The 18017-nt window shown below is 32.9% G+C and overlaps 1 protein-coding gene across 3 annotated transcripts in view; it reads left to right on the top strand.

The window, feature by feature from the left end:
* rxrab (retinoid x receptor, alpha b) overlaps positions 1-18017 on the top strand; it is a 130473-nt gene that overhangs the window by 57962 nt on the left and 54494 nt on the right. For all 3 annotated transcript variants that reach the window (XR_012406102.1, XM_009301955.5, XM_073951069.1), the window contains exon 3: positions 11766-11983. Coding sequence is in view for 2 of the 3 variants with exons in the window: in XM_009301955.5 (XP_009300230.1) it covers positions 11766-11983 (218 nt within the window). In the remaining variant the exon portion in view is untranslated. The remainder of the gene's footprint in view (positions 1-11765; positions 11984-18017) is intronic.

The following is an 18017-nucleotide window of genomic DNA, read 5'->3' as shown; positions in this document are numbered from 1 at the left end:
GTTTATTCGTTTATTCATTGATTTGTTTGTTTGTTTGTTTGTTTGTAGCAAACTTTTATAGCATTTTTGCATGGAATAATAAATAAAAATTTAATTTAATTTAATTCATAGATTTTTTTATAATAGTAGTTTAAAAATACACTATTAATATTTTAAGATTAGTATTAGATAAAAAAGTAAATATATAGATGAAATATACAATGAAAATTACAGTGCTCGAAATGTACTGATCATGAAAAACACATGTGAAACAAACATAAGTTTTAGTCTGTAATAAACTAAACCAAACTAAATTAAACCAAATTGTGCTAATGGCAATTGTAATTTTCTAAATAATTGTTATTAAAAAGAATAATGATGACCTTTTATATATTTCATAAGAAAATGTATGATATTAATATTAATAATAGATTTTAAAGTGAATTTAGAAATAATAGTAGTTTAATAATAAACTAATAATAGTTTAATATTATTAGAATAAAGTAAGTATATAGATAAGAATATAAAATAAAATTTAAAGTGCTCAAAAACCAAATTAAAATAACCTAAAAATGCACATTTAATAAACAAAAATGAAATAATTATTAAAATGTAATAATGACCCATCATCCCTTTAATAATAAGGTTAATAACAAAATGTCTAAAATTATATTATTAATATATCATGAAGTGTTTTCAATTAAAGACAAGAAGAGAAAAGAAATACATAAATGTAGAAAAACAATGAAAGTAAGTGGACGATAACCGATTTTAAGATTTGAAAACTGATAAAATTGTCTGTTTTCTTTTTGTGGTATATGTAATGGATTTTTTAAAATGTTTTTATAGGTTATATTTTGGTTTTTATGGTAGCTTTTAGGGCAACAGTATCTCCAGCAGAAAAAGACTATTCACATCAAAATCTACTGGTCAGCCCATTCAGCAAACAACTGAAAAACAAGTCGCTTATAAACCATTATCCTGTTATGCTATAGACATGAACAGTCAGAGGTTTCATTTAAATCCAAAGAAGAAAAGATATCCAAGGATGCCTTTTCAAGTTGTGAAGAAATCTGTGTTTTTGAAACTATGAAGGCAGCCGGCATCAATGATTTTATTTGAATTATTCAGCCTGGACATGTTTTTTACTATTTTGAATGTTTCCTAAAATAAAAAAAAAAAGTATGTTTAATGGGGAAAAAAAGTTGTTTTTACCCAGACAATCACAATAATCACAATATCGTGAAACCATGATTTTTTTATCCAAGGTTGTCATACCCTCAGAATCTTACACCAGCCCATGCCTAAATGACAGTGCTAAGTCACAACTAAACATGTTTTTACTCAGAATTATAAATTTTAATTTAATTTAATTTAATTTAATTTAATTTAATTTAATTTAATTTAATTTAATTTAATTTAATTTAATTTAATTTAATTTAATTTAATTTTTAATTTAATTTAATTTAATTTAATTTAATTTAATTTAATTTAATTTAATTTAATTTAATTTAATTTAATTTAATTTACAGAGATGGGTTGTGGCTGGAAGGGCATCCGCTGCGTAAAAACTTTTAAAAACTGGCGACCCCAGATTAATAAAGAGACTAAGCCGACAAGGAAATGAATGAATGTATCACATTTAATTAAATTAAATTGATTAAATTAAATTAAATTAAAGGTAGTAGTAGGTAGGCAGTCGGTAGTGCTGTCGCCTCACAGCAAGAAGGTCGCTGGTTTGAGGCTCGGCTCAATTGGCGTTTCTGTGTGGAGTTTGCATGTTCTCCCTGCGTTCGCGTGGGTTTCCTCCGGGTGCTCCGGTTTCCCCCACAGTCCAAAGACATGCGGTACAGGTGAACTGGGTAGGCTAAATTGTCGGTAGTGTGTGAATGTGTGTGTGGATGTTTCCCAGAGATGGGTTGCGGCTGGAACGGCATCCGCTACCTAAAAACTTGCTTTATAAGTTGGCGGTTCATTCCGCTGTGGCGACCCCTGATTAATAAAGGGACTAAGCCGACAAGAAAATGAATGAATGAACTACAAAATTGGGACTCCCACACTTTCTTGGCAGTGAGTCCATTAGTGTGAGTGATGATCTTGTCATGCGTGTTTGTGATGGAGTCAACGCTCCACATCATCCCTCATCTTCTGAATAATCAGCCTCTGCTCTGCCTCTCGCTGCCTCATTAGCCAACTGTAACCATGCTTTGCTCAAATACATTTCGCTTAGGCTGGCGTTATATCCTGATCCTCTCGTCTGTTTATCTCCCACCCGTGATTTACATTTCAGTGAGTAGGTGTTTGAGTAAACACGTCCTGTAGCAGTATTTATACAGCGGTCGGGTCCAGATTGTTGTGTTTATGTGATAAGGCCAAATCATTTTCCTAATTGACACAGAGACTCTACCGCTTGTCGACATTCAAGTAAAACAGAACTAAAACCTCAAAGTGTTGAGATATGTAACACGATCAGTGTATTCCAGGGTTTAGCTTGGAAAGCGGACACTCACACATAAATCAAATTTACTCTTGGAGAAATAATGAAGGTATTAATAGTTTTGGTGGAAACGTTAAATTATTAAACTATTAAAAATGTCAATTTCCCGCTAACATTTGAGCGCTGTTTGAACATGTTCTTAAACACCACTAATTGGTTGTTTTGTTCACGTCAGTTTTGGCAAATATTTTCAATTAGAATTGATAAGCTCTGCTCAAAAATTCAATAAATGTCATAGGATTACGCTATACGTCAATTTGCATATTACTGACATCATCACGTCCAGCAGTTTCTGTTTGTTTAACTGCCTGTATGCTTAATAAAGGCGTTTTTATGTTTGCACTGTGCTTTTTATATGCGCGTCAATTTAATTAAATGTATTGTTGTATAAATACAGTATATCAGTATTAGGGACATCCAGATCTGATCACATGATTTCACACGGTTTCAGACTTTATCGGAATTAGACGTTACCAGGACTCGAATATATATAAAAAGGTGGTGTACTATTATACCCAACCCAAATTTTAAATGAAAGTAGACATATATATGTATACACATACAGATTGTTTTATTTCGGCTAGAATAAAAGTAGTTTTTAATTTTTTTTAAAAGCCATTTTAAGGTCAAAATTATTAGCCCCTTTAAGCTATATATTTTTTTGAAAGTCTACAGAACAAACCAACGTTATTCAATATCTTGCCTAATTACCCTAACCTGCCTAGTTAACCTAATTAACCCAGTTAAGCCTTTAAATGTCACTTTAAGCTGTATAGAAGTGTCTTGAAAAATATTTAGTCAAATATTATTTTTACTGTCATTATGGCAAAAGTAAAATAAATCAGTTATTAGAAATGAGTTATTAAAACTATTATGTTTAGAAATGTGCTGAAAAAAAAATCTCCCGTTAAACATAAATTGAGGGAAAAAATAAACAGAGAAGCTAATAATAATGACTTCAACTATATATAAATATATATATATATATATATATATATATATATATATATATTTTTTTTTTTTTTTTTTTTTTTTTTTTACATTAGTTACCTGTAACTATTTACTTCCATGAAAGGATAAACAAATACAATGTCAATGTAAGTCAATGGTTACAGGTTTCCAGCTTTCTTCAAAAGAACTTATTTTTTTGTTCAACAGAAAGAAAAAGAAAAAACACAAACCGGTTTGAAACAAGTAAAGGTTGTGTAAATGATGACAGTTTTCACTTTTTGGATGAACTATCCATCTAAAAAGGAAAAATATTTAAACAAGTTTGTTCATTTTAAAGGGGAGATGCTAATAGTCTAATCCTTTTGATTTATGTTTATATTAAGCTAATAATAGTTTTAATAGTTGTAAATAATAGTTGTGGTAAAACCCAACTGTTTACTCTAAAATAAAATTTAAAAAGTATTTATTTTAAGACTATTTTAAATAAATAGGGGGCTAATATTTCAGGGGGGCTAATAATTGTGATCTCAACTGTATATTATGTACATTTCTATTATGTAAAAGTAAGATTTTTAAACATTTTGTTTTTTGTTAAATACAACGGCAAACATTTTAATGACAATGTGCATTTTTATGGAACACACAAGAACACAAATCCGTGTACAGACACAGCTATGGCCTTTGCTTCATTGCCTGCCCCGTTATATACCTGATTTATTTTGGAAGTTGGACTGGAAAAATTTTTAACAAAAAATTTAAATCAGGGAAACAAAAGCAAAGCACACTTCAAAAACTCAATTAAACTACAGTATGTAGCTCATATAATCATTTTAATACTTTTAAAAAAAAGTCAATCGAGATGGAGCAACAATCTAGTTAACTGTTATTTAGATTAACTCAATAGGGCCTGTGCATGTAGCACATCAGACAGCTTTTTAACTTCTTTACTGGCTTAGTACTTCAAATTTAACAGGCTCCTTTAAACATCAATCAGCCATTATGTTTGATATACACTTAAAGTCAAAATTATTAGCCCCCCTAAATTTTACAACTTTTTCGAGATTGACCACCAGCACGGATTTATGAAAACAAATATAAATAAAATTATTGAAATATGGATCTGATGAAATAAAGATCACAATATAATGCTGTTTCAGTCGTTCTGGTTCAAATATGCCACGTTTTATTTAATGTGCCGCATTTTTTATTTTTATTTTTTTGGTGCAATTTGACAGTGAAAACTGTTTCTAAATGAATCCTAGACCGTTTTCTTAGTGTAGTCCAGTTTTATAATTATACTTACGCTGCTGTTTTCAGGGGAAGGATTGGAGCTGCAAATCTTGCTGTCAGCGTGTGGTCATCTTAGAGAGAAAACCTCAACTTTCTCTTCCTCAGAATTGCGCAGATTCTCATTCACTGTTAGTTTTGTTGAGAATGAATGTGCTTAAATACAATGAAAATGTAGAAATATCAAATATGTTTAAATATATAAATGCATAAATGTAGTGAAAAAAATACAGGGCGCAATTCCTTCATGTTGTCACAAATTTAAGTGGATTTTTTCAAATTTAGGTAGATTGAACTTAAAATGATTAAGTCGTCCCCCAAAAAAACTCATTTTATATAAGTAGTTGCAAAAATAACTTTTTGATTCTGTGTGTTTGTGTTTCTGCGTCTATGTGGGAAAGAGAAAAGAGGTGGAAATTGACACTTAGGGCCGCATGATGATCTTCCTACACACCTTGTTTATGATCTGAAATGTGCTCTGGGAATATGTGGATAGGTGTGTGTTGATGTTTATAGTGTAAGTGTGTGTGTGTGAATGTACAGTATATGTCTGTACTTGTGCCCACGGGTTGTGTAATGCTTTGGGCTGTTAAATCTTGGCAGAACAGCAGGTGTGTGTGTGTGTGTGTCTTCAGAAGCATATTTCACTGGTCGTCATTTGTAACAGACTCATACTTTGTCATGTAGATAAGGTGAGAAACCAGATCAAAACTCATTTCTGCAGTCCAGCCAGGTCTTTCATCCAGATCTGTGAGAGAAAACATGAGCTTTCCGCTTGGTTAAGATGTGTGTGTTTTTTTTTTGTTCGCTGTTCATTCAGCAATTTTAGTCTTCACAGTGAGAAATGTTGGTGACAGTCTGCAGGGCTGGTTGTGGTTTGGCCAAAAGAATCATGGCGTAAATCCAACTCAAATCTTCAACTTGCTGCAGTTTTTCAGATCCTTCAGTGTTTTGGATTCACATTGAAATGCACAGTGAAATGATTGGGATAATTTGCTTGACTTTTGTCTTTAAGACATTGAGATATTTTGAGAAATGTTTTAGTGTTTTTTTTTTTTTTTGGGTTTCACATAATTTTCGATGGCTTTTCGATGATTTCACCAAGTAGGACTTGTTCCTGGAGTAACATCTATGTTGATCCTGGAACAACAGTCCAAACAGCCAATCAGATCTAAGGGATACGTTTACCGTTTGTGTTAAGTTTAGGCTTACGGTTAGATTTATGCATATACTTCATTAATTGATCTTATATTATCGCAAAGGTCTGACAGTAGACATAAGAATTATTAGCCCCCCATTGAATTTCTTTTTTCTTTTTTAAATATTTCCCAAAATATGTTTAACAGAGCAAGGGAATTGTTACAGTATGTCTGCTAATATTTTTTCTTCTGCAGAAAGTATTTTTTGTTTTATTTTGGCTAGAATTAAAGCTGTTTTTAATTTTTTAAAAGCCATTTTAAGGTCAAAATTATTGGCCCCTTTAAGCTATATATTTTTTTCGATAGTCTACAGAACAAACCATCGCTATAGAATAACTTGCCTTATTACCCTAACCTGCCCTTAACCTAATTAACCTGTTTAGGTCTTTAAATGTCACTTTAAGCTGTATAGAAGTGTCTTGAAAAATATCGTCAAATATTATTTACAGTCATCATGGCAAAGATAAAATAAATCAGTTATTAGAAATGAGTTATTAAAACTATTATGTTTAGAAATGTGTTGAAAAGTTCTTCCCTCCGTTAAACTAAAATTGGGAGAAAAAAATAAATAGGGGGGCTAATAATTCAGGTTGCAAATAATTGTGATTGCAACTGTATATTATGTGCATTACTATTATGTAAAAGTAAGATTTTTGAACATTTTGTTTTTGTGATATAAATACAACGGCAAACATTTTGATGACAATGTGCATTTTTATGGAACACATAAGAACCCAAATCCGTGCACAGACACAGCTATGGCATTTGCTCCATTGCCTGCCCCGTTATATACCTGATTTATTTTGTAAATTGGACCGCGAATATGAAATGAAACTAACGTTATTCTTCAGGCATAGAAAAACTGAGGGGAAAAGGATATCATAAATCCTTATGATACAATGAAATCATAATTTAATAGCACATTTATCAAAAGTAGGCAATTACAGATTAATAAACATAGTCCACTTATATAAAATATTTAGTTTTTTCCTGCTTTTACAGACGTTTATTTATTTATTTTTTTATTTTTTAAAGGCATTTTACTGAAATGCAATAGTACTGAAGTGTCTTTCACTGATATATTTTGCACACCGGTAATACTTTTCCTGAGACATGTTTATAAAAGTTATGTCTTAATTTAATTAATCATAATAATGTAAGCTCTGGGCCCTGCATCCTAAATGTAAGGAACAGGGAAGGTGACTGAAGGGAATAATATTGTGTTTGGGTTTTAACATTAACCCAGTATTTGTTACTTTCTTTTTTCTTATATGTTATTTATATAATTTTTTTCATATTTACTTTATAGTATTTGCTTATTGATTTTATGATTTATGGATGTTCAATGTCGTTTCATTGGGTTTTTGATTTTGGAATTTATAAAAAAAAACTCCACTTTTTGCTATAGAATCTTCAATCTGTTTATTAAATTAATAGCATATGTTTTAAACACACCAGAAGGATGCAAAGCAGGAATTAATGGTAAATAAAAGCATGTAAGTAAAGTTTAATTCTTCATTTTTAAAGCTGCTGATTGACAAAAACAGTGCTGTTTTAAAGTATCCAAATCATTCTGTGAGTTATTTAGTAGAAGAAATCATACTTTTCTTTTCTGTTTTATTGATTGCGTTCATTAAGCATTTCCCTGAGATGGGTTGCGGCTGGAAGGGCATCCGCTGAGTAAAAACTTGCTGGATAAGTTGGTAGTTCATTCCGCTGTGGCAACCCCAGATTAATAAAGAGACTAAGCTGACAAGAAAGATTCAATGAATGAATGTTTATTAAGCAATATAATCGTTGTGGGCCAGTTTACAATGGCAATACTCCACTATTTTAGAGCAAGGTAGGGCCCCAAAATTATTCTCCTTAGGGTCCCCAAATGTACATGGCCGACCCTGGTCCAAACACTGCAGGAGGGCTGAAAACTTTTTTTGGCTTTAACTGTAGTGAAAAGTTATATTGGCTCCAAAACCGCAACCATTAAACACTGTATCCTGATCAGCAGTGACATTTTTTGTTTGCTACTTCTCTAGACTTGTTTGAACATGTGATTTAAAAGAAACGAGTCAGTTTTAAACTAATAACATGACATGTGTTCTTGCTTCTCGTTAGACGTAAATAAAAGTCTTGATACAAATGATCTATTTCCAGAGAAACCCGCCGAGTGACTAATGGCCTTCAGAACGTTTCACAATAGAAAGGTTTGAGAAAACAAACCGCTGATGTTTCAATTTAATATTTGCTGTGACACTTGAACATTGACCTTTTTCCTGAGATGTGTTGCTGCATGTATAGGAAAGATGGATATTGTTTTGATTGCAGTCAAGGCCTTGTAGCTCTGGGGGAAAACAGAGATGAGTAATTAAGGTCTCTGTGTTTTCTCAGCATGTGTTTACTCTCTGTGTAAAGAGAAGGCAAGCTGTGGCTCAAGTCCACAAGTGTTATCAGAGCTGACAGTGTCAATAAAACAACTGACTGTACAGTACTGTATATGTGGAGGAAGAAACACAAACACAAGCGTACAAATACAGACGTGAGTGTGTGTGTATTTCTTGTATACCAAATGTCCACTCAAGTAGAGCAAATCCAGTATGTTTTGACTTTGTTTGGACATTTTTCGTTTGGTCTCCAAAAGAAAAATGGCTCATAAATTTATAATAATTTGTAAAAAAAAAAGAAAAGTAGGTTGTTTTCTGTGAGGGTTTGATTAGGGGTGTTATGATCACCAGGGATTTAGTGGCTGCAGATCATTAGTAAACATGCAGATCATTTACAGACAAATCTGCCATCACATGGACTACAAATACTGTCATGCACCACACACACACACCTGTTCCTGTTCTCCTGGGATTACACACGAATACTCAGCTGGAGCTGCTCATGTGCTGTTTACACCACACATATATATGGCTCACTTTCACACTCTCATTGCTGAGTCTTGTTTACCTGTTTGTGAGCATTACGACACGTTTTCCTTGCCTTGCGTTAGGCCCTTGCTTTGTTTTTTTGTTTATTTACGTTGTCTGCTGCCTGCCTTTTGACTATCCGCCTGTTGTATGACCACGACTCTGGATTGCTAGTACACATCTGTTTGCCCCTGTGTTGACCATTGCTTGTCTGACCTTTCTGTTAATAAACCTGCATTTAAATCCGCACCTCCATTGTCAGCATCCCATTCACATTACAAGGGGTAGGGCAATGTAATAAGCATTTTTATAGTGTAAATACATTACGCCTATAGAGTGTCCCTGTAAACCATTACACCAGCAAAGGACATCAACATGACGTCAGATTGAAGTTGTACCCCCAGTATCAGGGGACTTGGGGGTGGAAATGACAATCGTGTTGACGTCAGAACCCAATGACGTCAGTGTCTAACAGACACTGGACATTTGATTTTGGTCACTTTCCAACACAACCTAAAAAAACAAATAGCAACATCTAATGATGTTGCAGCTTGACATTGTGTGGACGTTACCATTATGACGCCTATCAGGCATTAGATTTTGGTTGCTGACTATGACGTTGGTTTAAGATGTTGGCTCAATGTTTCACTTTCCAGCGCAACTTAAAATCAAGCGAATATCGATGTCGATATTGGACATCAAAATAACGTTGTCCTTAGACGTTGACCGGACATTGAATTTTTGTCACCCTACATCACGACCTAAATCTAACCTAATATTAATGTCATGACATTGTGTGCCTGCTGGGACGTATAAAAGTATATGTCTGTGGACCGAATGTCTTTTGGACTTTTTTTTTTCTTCATGAGGAAAAGGGCTCATAAATCACAGAGTGAAGAATTTTGATAACAATGAAATGCTAATTGTTTTCTGTGAGGGTTTGGCTTAGAGGTAGGATTGAATTGAGAAGATTTTTTCAACACATTTCTAAACATAATAGTTTAAATAACTCATTTCTAATAACTGATTTCTTTTATCTTTGTCATGATGACAGTAATTAATTTTTGACGAGATATTTTTAAGATACTTCTATACAGAAAGTGAAATTTAAAGGCTTAACTATAGGTTAATTAAGTTTGCTAGGCAGGTTAAGGTAATTAGGCAAGTTATTGTATAACAATGGTTTGTTCTGTTAACTATTGAAAAAATATATAGCTTGTAAATGCTAATTGTTTTGTCCTTAAAATGGTGTTTAAAAAAATTAATAACTGCTTTTACTCTTGCCAAAATAAAACAAATAAGACTTTCCAGAAGAAAAAATATTATCAGACATTTTGTGAAAGTTACCTTGCATTGTTAAACATAATTTGGGAAATATTTAAAAAAGAAGGGATTAATTCTGACTTCAATTGTACAGTGTGTACAGTATTAAATTAACTTTGTCTATGGAAAGTCATTATAAAGAAATATTATGTACATTATTATTATGTAAAAATAAGATTTTTGTCTTTTTATTTTATTTATTTATTTATTTTTTGCGATATAAAAACAACGGAAAACATTTTGATGACAAAATGTATTTTTATAGGAAATTATTTTTACAATTCACCTGCATTTACTTTATAAATCTGTTTATTTTTAATGAATAGAAAGTATCAAAAGAATTAAATGATTGTTGGCATTTATTAGATTTTTGGCAGTTGTTTTGTGTGTGCTGTCATGCTTAAATATATAAATAAATGCATTCCCAAACTTTTAATGAAAACAATTAATTTTTTTTATGTAGTTGTTGATTATATACTTTAATTCAATATAGTTATGTTTTGCACCAAAACATTTTATTCTTTTAATTCACTGTTTTAAGTGACTATTTTGCACATTTACTATGACCAAAAGTTTGTTGTTGCACATTTTTGCTTAACGCTGTTTGCAATTTGGTTTCAATTGGTGCGCCATTTTGATCTAGAAAATATTTGCATGATACAGTTTTTTCCAAGTGTTTTTTTTTTTTAAGTTCAAGAACATTTGATTCCTCCTTTCGAGAATGAACAGGTATTTGCACACAGTTCACAATCTTAAACCTTTCTACACCATTCATCCATTCAGCGGCTCTCAAAAAAGGCCCGAGCACACAATGCTATTGACACAATGCTATTGTTTACCTCACAAAAGGGAAATATTCCTGCAATTTCCTGTGTGTGACCTGAAGTTTTCTTCCTGGTGATCCTGCATAGGCTTCTTTTATAAACATTTAAAATAAACTGATTCTTACATTTATATAAGCAATAATCAGTTGAAGACAGAATTATTAGCCTTAATTTTTTCCCCCAATTTCTGTTTAACAAAGATAAGGGTTTTTCAACACATTTCTAAACATAATAGTTTTAATAATTCATCTCTAATAACTGATTTATTTTATCTTTGCTATGATGACAGTAAATAATATTTGACTAGATATTTTTCAAGACACTTCTATACAGCTTAAAGTGACATTTCAAGGTTTAACTATAGGTTAATTTGGTTAACTAGGCAGGTTAGCGTAATTAGGCAAGTAATTGTATAATAAGGGTTTGTTCTGTAGACAGTCGAAAAAAATGTAACTGAAAAAATTATTTTGACCTTAAAATGTTTTTAAAAAATAATAAAAACTGCTTTTATTTTAGCTGAAATAAAACAAAAAAGACTTTCTCCAGAAAAAAAAAATATTATCAGACATATTGTGAAAGTTTCCTGAATCTGTTAAACATAATTTGGGAAATGTTTAAAAAATATTAATAATTCTGACTTTAACTGTCAGACATTTGCGATAATAAATGATCAATTAATGAAGTGAGGGTCACAATATAACTTTCAGTTTAATCATCTATTCTCAGTTCTTTTTATTTGTCACAAAATAAAGTATATGTGTGTGTGTGCTAATTGTTTTTCCTCCTGCCCGTCCTGCAGACTCCTCTGGTCAGCTGTCATCCTCTGTGGGTCACAGAGGCATCAGTGCCCATCCTCTCCTCAGCCCATCTACCATGAGCTCCAGCCCGGGTCAGCTGCACTCGCCCATCAACGGGCTGCCCTCGCCATTCTCCACCCTCAGCTCACCTATGGGCCATTCGTCCATGAGCGGCCCTTCCTCCACCAGCATGAGCTTCAGACCCAGCCTGAGCCCGCAGGTGAGCGGCAGTTATTTATTGTAAATGTTCATCCCAAAACACTTCAACAGCCAGAAAAGAGACATTTTTTATTAGGGGTGCATTATAAAAAATGCTGTGTTCCACAATTTGTGTTGGGACCACATGAAAGGATTAAGTTAACGTATTTGTATTTAAAAATTTAGGTTGATTGAACATAAAACTAATGTCTTGTCCTCCCAAAAAAACTCAAGAATTGTGTTGTTTCAGCTCATTTCAAATAAGTAGTTTGAACAAACAGCAAACATTTATTTTTTTAGAGTGTGTGACATTTATCGTCAGATTAAATGCATATCACTGACGTTATATGTATGGTAAATTACTTTTTATTGATGCAACTTTAAATTACAATCATAGTTCATTTTCAGTTTTATTTTCTATAATTACTTGTTCATCCAGAAAAATCCAAAAACGATGGTATTTTTAAAAGCAAAAAAGAAAGAAAGAAAGAAGGAAAGAAAGATTAAATGAAAAAAGAAAGATTGAATGAAAGAAAGGAAGGAAGGAAGGAAGGAAGGAAGGAAGAAAATCCACCAATTACAGTTTTAATTAAGTAAAAAGTAATGTATTTTTGTCAACAAAACAAGAAACAAACAAAGAGAGAAACAAAGAGAGAAGGAAAGAGGGGATAAACTTATTTAAATGTCCTCATTATTTCATTTCTATATGTCATGATGTTTGTGCTGCAAAACTCCTCTTACTATAAAACACATTTTACTGGACTGTCCTGCTTTTACTGATTCCAGAAGACCTTTTTATGAAATGAACTCTTTTAAGGACATTTTTAACAAAGTGAATCCAGAAAAGATTTTAGGATTTTTATCATGTATTAACACAAAAAATCTTATTTAATTTATGTTTTATTTTGTTTGTTGATTTTTAAATTGTATATTTATTGTTGAAAGATTCCTGCCATGAAAATAGCCTTGGTTGCTGACATGGCATTAAATAAAAAATACATTACATTATATGTCATGAAGTGTCCTCCACAGAGTCCAGACCTGAACATTATAGAGGGCAGTATGACATTTTCCTGGACAGAGAGCACCTTTATCCTTATGACATCACTTCTGTTTTAGAATTTTTTTTTTTTTTTTAAGTGTGTGAACTTGAATTGAATTATCCTGCTGAATTAGCTAAACTTGACCTGAACTTTGCTGGAAATTGACTATTTACAAAAAGTCTAATAGCTTAAACTGATAGCTACTGTACATGATGTACATGAGCACCAGTGCATTTGCTGTTGTCTTATTTGTTGTTACTGTTCACCCCAAAACACTTAAGCAGCCAGAATAGTGACATCAGTAAAAGTGGGTGCACTGTAAAATGCCTGGTTCCACACAATGGATTTGTACTGAAACAACATGGAGGAATTAAGTTAACTTAACATAAAGGAATTAGTTTTAATCAATTTAAGTGGACTGAACATAAAACTATTAAGTTGTCCACCAAAAACCTGAAGGAATAAGGTGAACAAACAACAAACACCATTTGTGTGTGTGTGTGTGTGTGTGTGTGTGTGTGTGTGTGTGTGTGTGTGTGTGTGTGTGTGTGTGTGTGTGTGTGTGTGTGTGTGTGTGTGTGTGTGTGTGTGTGTGTGTGTGTGTGTGTGTGTGACCTTTATTGTCAGATTGAAATGCAAAATCTGCAAATCCCTGAAGTTAGGTGTCTCGTAAATATTTTTATAGCAGTAGTTTTACATTACAATGACAGTTGTATATATATATATATATATATATATATATATATATATATATATATATATATATATATATATATATATATATATACATTTTTTGAGAATTTAATTTTCTGTGAGTTCTTGTTCATTCAAAGTAAAAAAAATTATAAACAAAAGGGATAGAACAAAAAAGTAAGAGGAAAAAAAGAAAGAAAGAAAGAAAGAAAAAAAGAAAGAAAAAGAAAGAGAGAATGAGAAAGAAAGAAAATAAATAAATAAATAAATAAATAAATGAATAAATAAATAAATCCATTAATTACAGATTAAGAGGGGAATTTCATTATTATTTCATTTTCATATATGAAAATGTATGTTCATTTTCATGTCATGAAGTGGCCTCCACAGAGTCCAGACCTGAACATTATAAAGACAGTATGACATTCCCCTGGACAGAGAACAACTTTATCCTTACGACATAATTTCTATTTCAGATCTTACATCTTACAAACCTCTCTTTGATGGTTCTCTGTTTCTTTTACAGTTTTAGAGTGAACATTTATGGATGTTCAGTGCGTGAATTTGAACTGAATTCTCCTGCTGAATTAGCTAAACTTGACCTAACCCTTGCTGGAAACTGACTATTTAAAAAAGGTCTGATTGCTTAAATGAGCTTGATTACTGTACACGATGTACATGCCGCACACAGGGAACACAATTATTTGATTCTTTACCTCATTTAATTTAACCAAACAGACTATATAGTGGGATTTTGTAAAATAGCTTTTAATGAGCTTTTCGTTACAATGAGGCATGGACATCTGTTAGTTCACTGCATTTTTAACTCAATGGTGGCGAAAGACGCTTGCATAACTCATAGCTCAAAAGCTCTGAAAAAGTTTCTCAGCAGTGCAAGAGAAATTATAAGTGGACTTTCAAGGTCTTTCCTGTGGTACATGCATATACACTCATATTTTATACAACGTGTTTACCTCATTAGTTTTATTATAAAGAGTTTAGTGGTGTTTTGAAAATGAGTGTTTCTTGCTTGCATCAGCCTTGCTTACTCATAGAAAATCGAATCAATTCAGCATCAGTGTTTTTAGCTTTATGATCAGGTTTTATTTAATAACACATAGCTTAAAAAGCTCTGCCGAAGCAATGTTTCATGGGTGGAAAATGTAGATACTTGTAAAATGTTGTGGTGTTATTGGGTTTCTGTTAAATCCCTCTCAATATAAGCTTGGTTTTATGAGACATCATACAAGGAATATTACAGTCTCCAAGTGATGTAATTCTACTGTTTTATTTATTGTTATGATGTATGTTTGGTTTCCAAGAAACTGAAAGAAACTTGGTTTAATATTTTATATTCAAGCATGTATGTAGGTGGTATATATATATTTTAAGGTACATAGTTAAGAAATAAAGGGACAAACCCTCAAAATAGAAATTAGTGCTCAAGAAGAACATGTTATTCCCTGTGAACAGCCAAGAAGATCGATCAGGAGGAACTTTTTATGGTCATTTATTCAGTATTTATTAAATGTTTATTAAGTGTTTTAGTGTAAATGTAACCTAATCACAGCAGTGTTAAAGTGTTCAGAATGACCTCACATAATCATAAAACTTGTTGGGTGTAAATAATGTGAAATAAAATCAAAAAACCATATGATGAGACCGAACGCAAAAAATTAAATCACCAACACATCAGAAACTTTAAAGAAATTATTATTTCCATTTGATTAAAATTACTTTCAATTTAATTGCGACATTTATTGTCAGATTATTGTGCAAAAAAAAAAAAAAAGAAGAGAAATGCAGAATCTGCATATTGATGTTACAGTATGGTAAATAGTTGTTTTATAGAAGTCACTTTAAATCACATTTAATTATTTTTAATTATTTTATGTTTTGAGGATTTTATCATCTGTAAGTAATTGTTAGTGTGAAGTAAAAAAAAAAATTATATATATATATATATATATATATATATATATATATATATATATATATATATATATATATATATATATATATATATATATATATATTTTGTTTTTTTTTTTTTTTTTTTTTTTTTTTTACACTGCACTGTTTAAGTGACTCAATTGCGATTTTTTTTTCTCTCTCCCATGTGGCACAGATCAGATATGGCCCATGCACGTGTAAGCATGAACAAATCACATGGATTCCGATTTACTTAAATCAGATTCAGGCCTTGTTCATATGTGAAAAATTGTCCGATATGAGTTGGATCTGTGTTCTCATGTCTGCAGTGTAAGCAGGTAGATCAGATTTTTACCTGTCAATGCGAGTCGCGCGTCATTAAAAACCATAGCAAATGATGTCAAGTCTGACACTTTCATATCAGAGCAGACTTCAGCAGAGTCCCAAACCTTAAATCTCATACACGAGGACTTAACAGCTTTCATATTGTCATAAAGCACAGTTATTTAAGCATGATAACGAGTGCGAGAGAGCGCAATGTCCGCCACGTAACCAATATAAACTAATATAAAACTAGTGCATAGCTACAGCATGCGCATAAATCACGCCATGGACATTACATTAAGATGCCTAAAGATTCAAAAAAGCCTATATATCAAAAGACGATGGACAAATGAGAACCTTTCTGACATAAACTATAGTAAAGCAGCTTGTCAAAAGCTGCGAATACATTACATACAGGAATAGAGAAAAGAGCACTCTTTAATTATCAGCTTTTAGTCAGCGCCCGCTCTTTTTTTCCTGGTCATTGCACCTTTAACGTGTGCTGTGTAAATGCAGACGATCGGATACAAGTCACTTTTAAAAGATGATGTAAGCAGGTCATCAAACAAATCGTATAGTCACAAAATCGCCCAATGACCACAATCACAAAATGACCATGAAGATCTGCAGTGTAAATGCAGTCAAAATAGGTGGATGGAAACATAGCTAGTATGACATTCACCTGGACAGAGAACAACTTTACCCTCATGACATCATTTCTATTGAAATTATCAACCCAAGCTCATTCTGAAAACGTAGTCCCACAGACGTTTCTGGAGACAGCGGAATACGTCCCAGGGGGTACGTACGGCCGCGTTAATTTTTTTCATGCGAACGCTGCGGGGCAGTGTGACGCTGTTCCCTTTCGCACTTGCCTTACCTCCTTGTGGAGGGCTTCCCCGCTGCAACCCGTTTTTCCACTCAGCTCACCGTGTACGTCGGCAGGCTCAAGATGCAGAGAGGAGTCGACCACGGCGACCGGTTTCGAGTCCGGGGAAGAGCGGTTCCAGCAATCAGGTATGACAAAAACAGAATCCAAAAAATTAAGTGAATGAGTTTCGTAACAGGGTGAGAGCGCGGTGAAATCCGAAAACGCGGTAGAAAAAAAAATCAGTGCTTTTATTTTTTTGGACGGCTTTTGTAAACTGTTGCTCGGGGGTTTAGGGAAGCGAGCGGGTGGGTGGGTCGATCGGTAAAATTGGTTGGGTTCAGGGAAGGATGAGGTCGGGTCGGCCGATTGGCCAGTCGCGCAGTCAATCATCCGGTCAGTCGGACAGCGGCCTCCGGTGGGTTCCCGCGAGAACAGCGCGGGCGCGAACCGCACTCGCGAGAGGCGTTTGAGGTGCGAAAAAGCGCATAACAGCGGCCTCTCGCGGATTCGTGAAAAACAAAACTGCAGCCATACGTACCCGCCGGGACGTATTCCGCGGTCTCCAGAAACGTCCGCGGGACAACGTTTCCACAATGAGCCTGGGTTGGAAATTATTCTGTTTGATGGTTTGGGTGTAAATTATTTTTAAAAATCTGATTTTTTTTTTTTTTACATGAGTTGTTCCTTAAACAGTTTCAGCATTTGATTAGATTTTTTTTATTCAAATTGTAACACCTGTTGATTTTAAGTCTTTCCAAGTATTGATTACAATAAATATATATGATATAAAAGATATGTTGGGCAAAAAAAAAAAAAAAAAAAAAACAGATACAAAGTAAACACATCAGAACTAAAAAGTTGAAGCTGTATTCAGTATAAGAGCAGCTGACTGTAAATTTGTAATATTCTGGCACAATAATTACAATACTGAAGTAATTAAATTTTGTCTCTTTGAATTAGCATAAATTATAACAAGACGTGGTCTGCACTAATTTATATCTAAATATTTGATTCACAAGAAGTATGCATAGCACTTCATTTAACAGTTCTGCATACACAAAGTTTGCAACTATTATTATAATAACAAATAATGGATAATAACTATGTACTTACCATAAATCTCCCACTTCACCTGATCATAACCGGTATAAGGTATTGTTAATGCTCTAGAGGTTGTACGAATGCTCTGTTCG

This window comes from Danio rerio, chromosome 5 (assembly GCF_049306965.1).
Source record: "Danio rerio strain Tuebingen ecotype United States chromosome 5, GRCz12tu, whole genome shotgun sequence".
NCBI lineage: Eukaryota > Metazoa > Chordata > Actinopteri > Cypriniformes > Danionidae > Danio > Danio rerio.
Note: the sequence above shows the minus strand (reverse complement) of the source record. Positions and strands in the feature narration are given on the sequence as shown.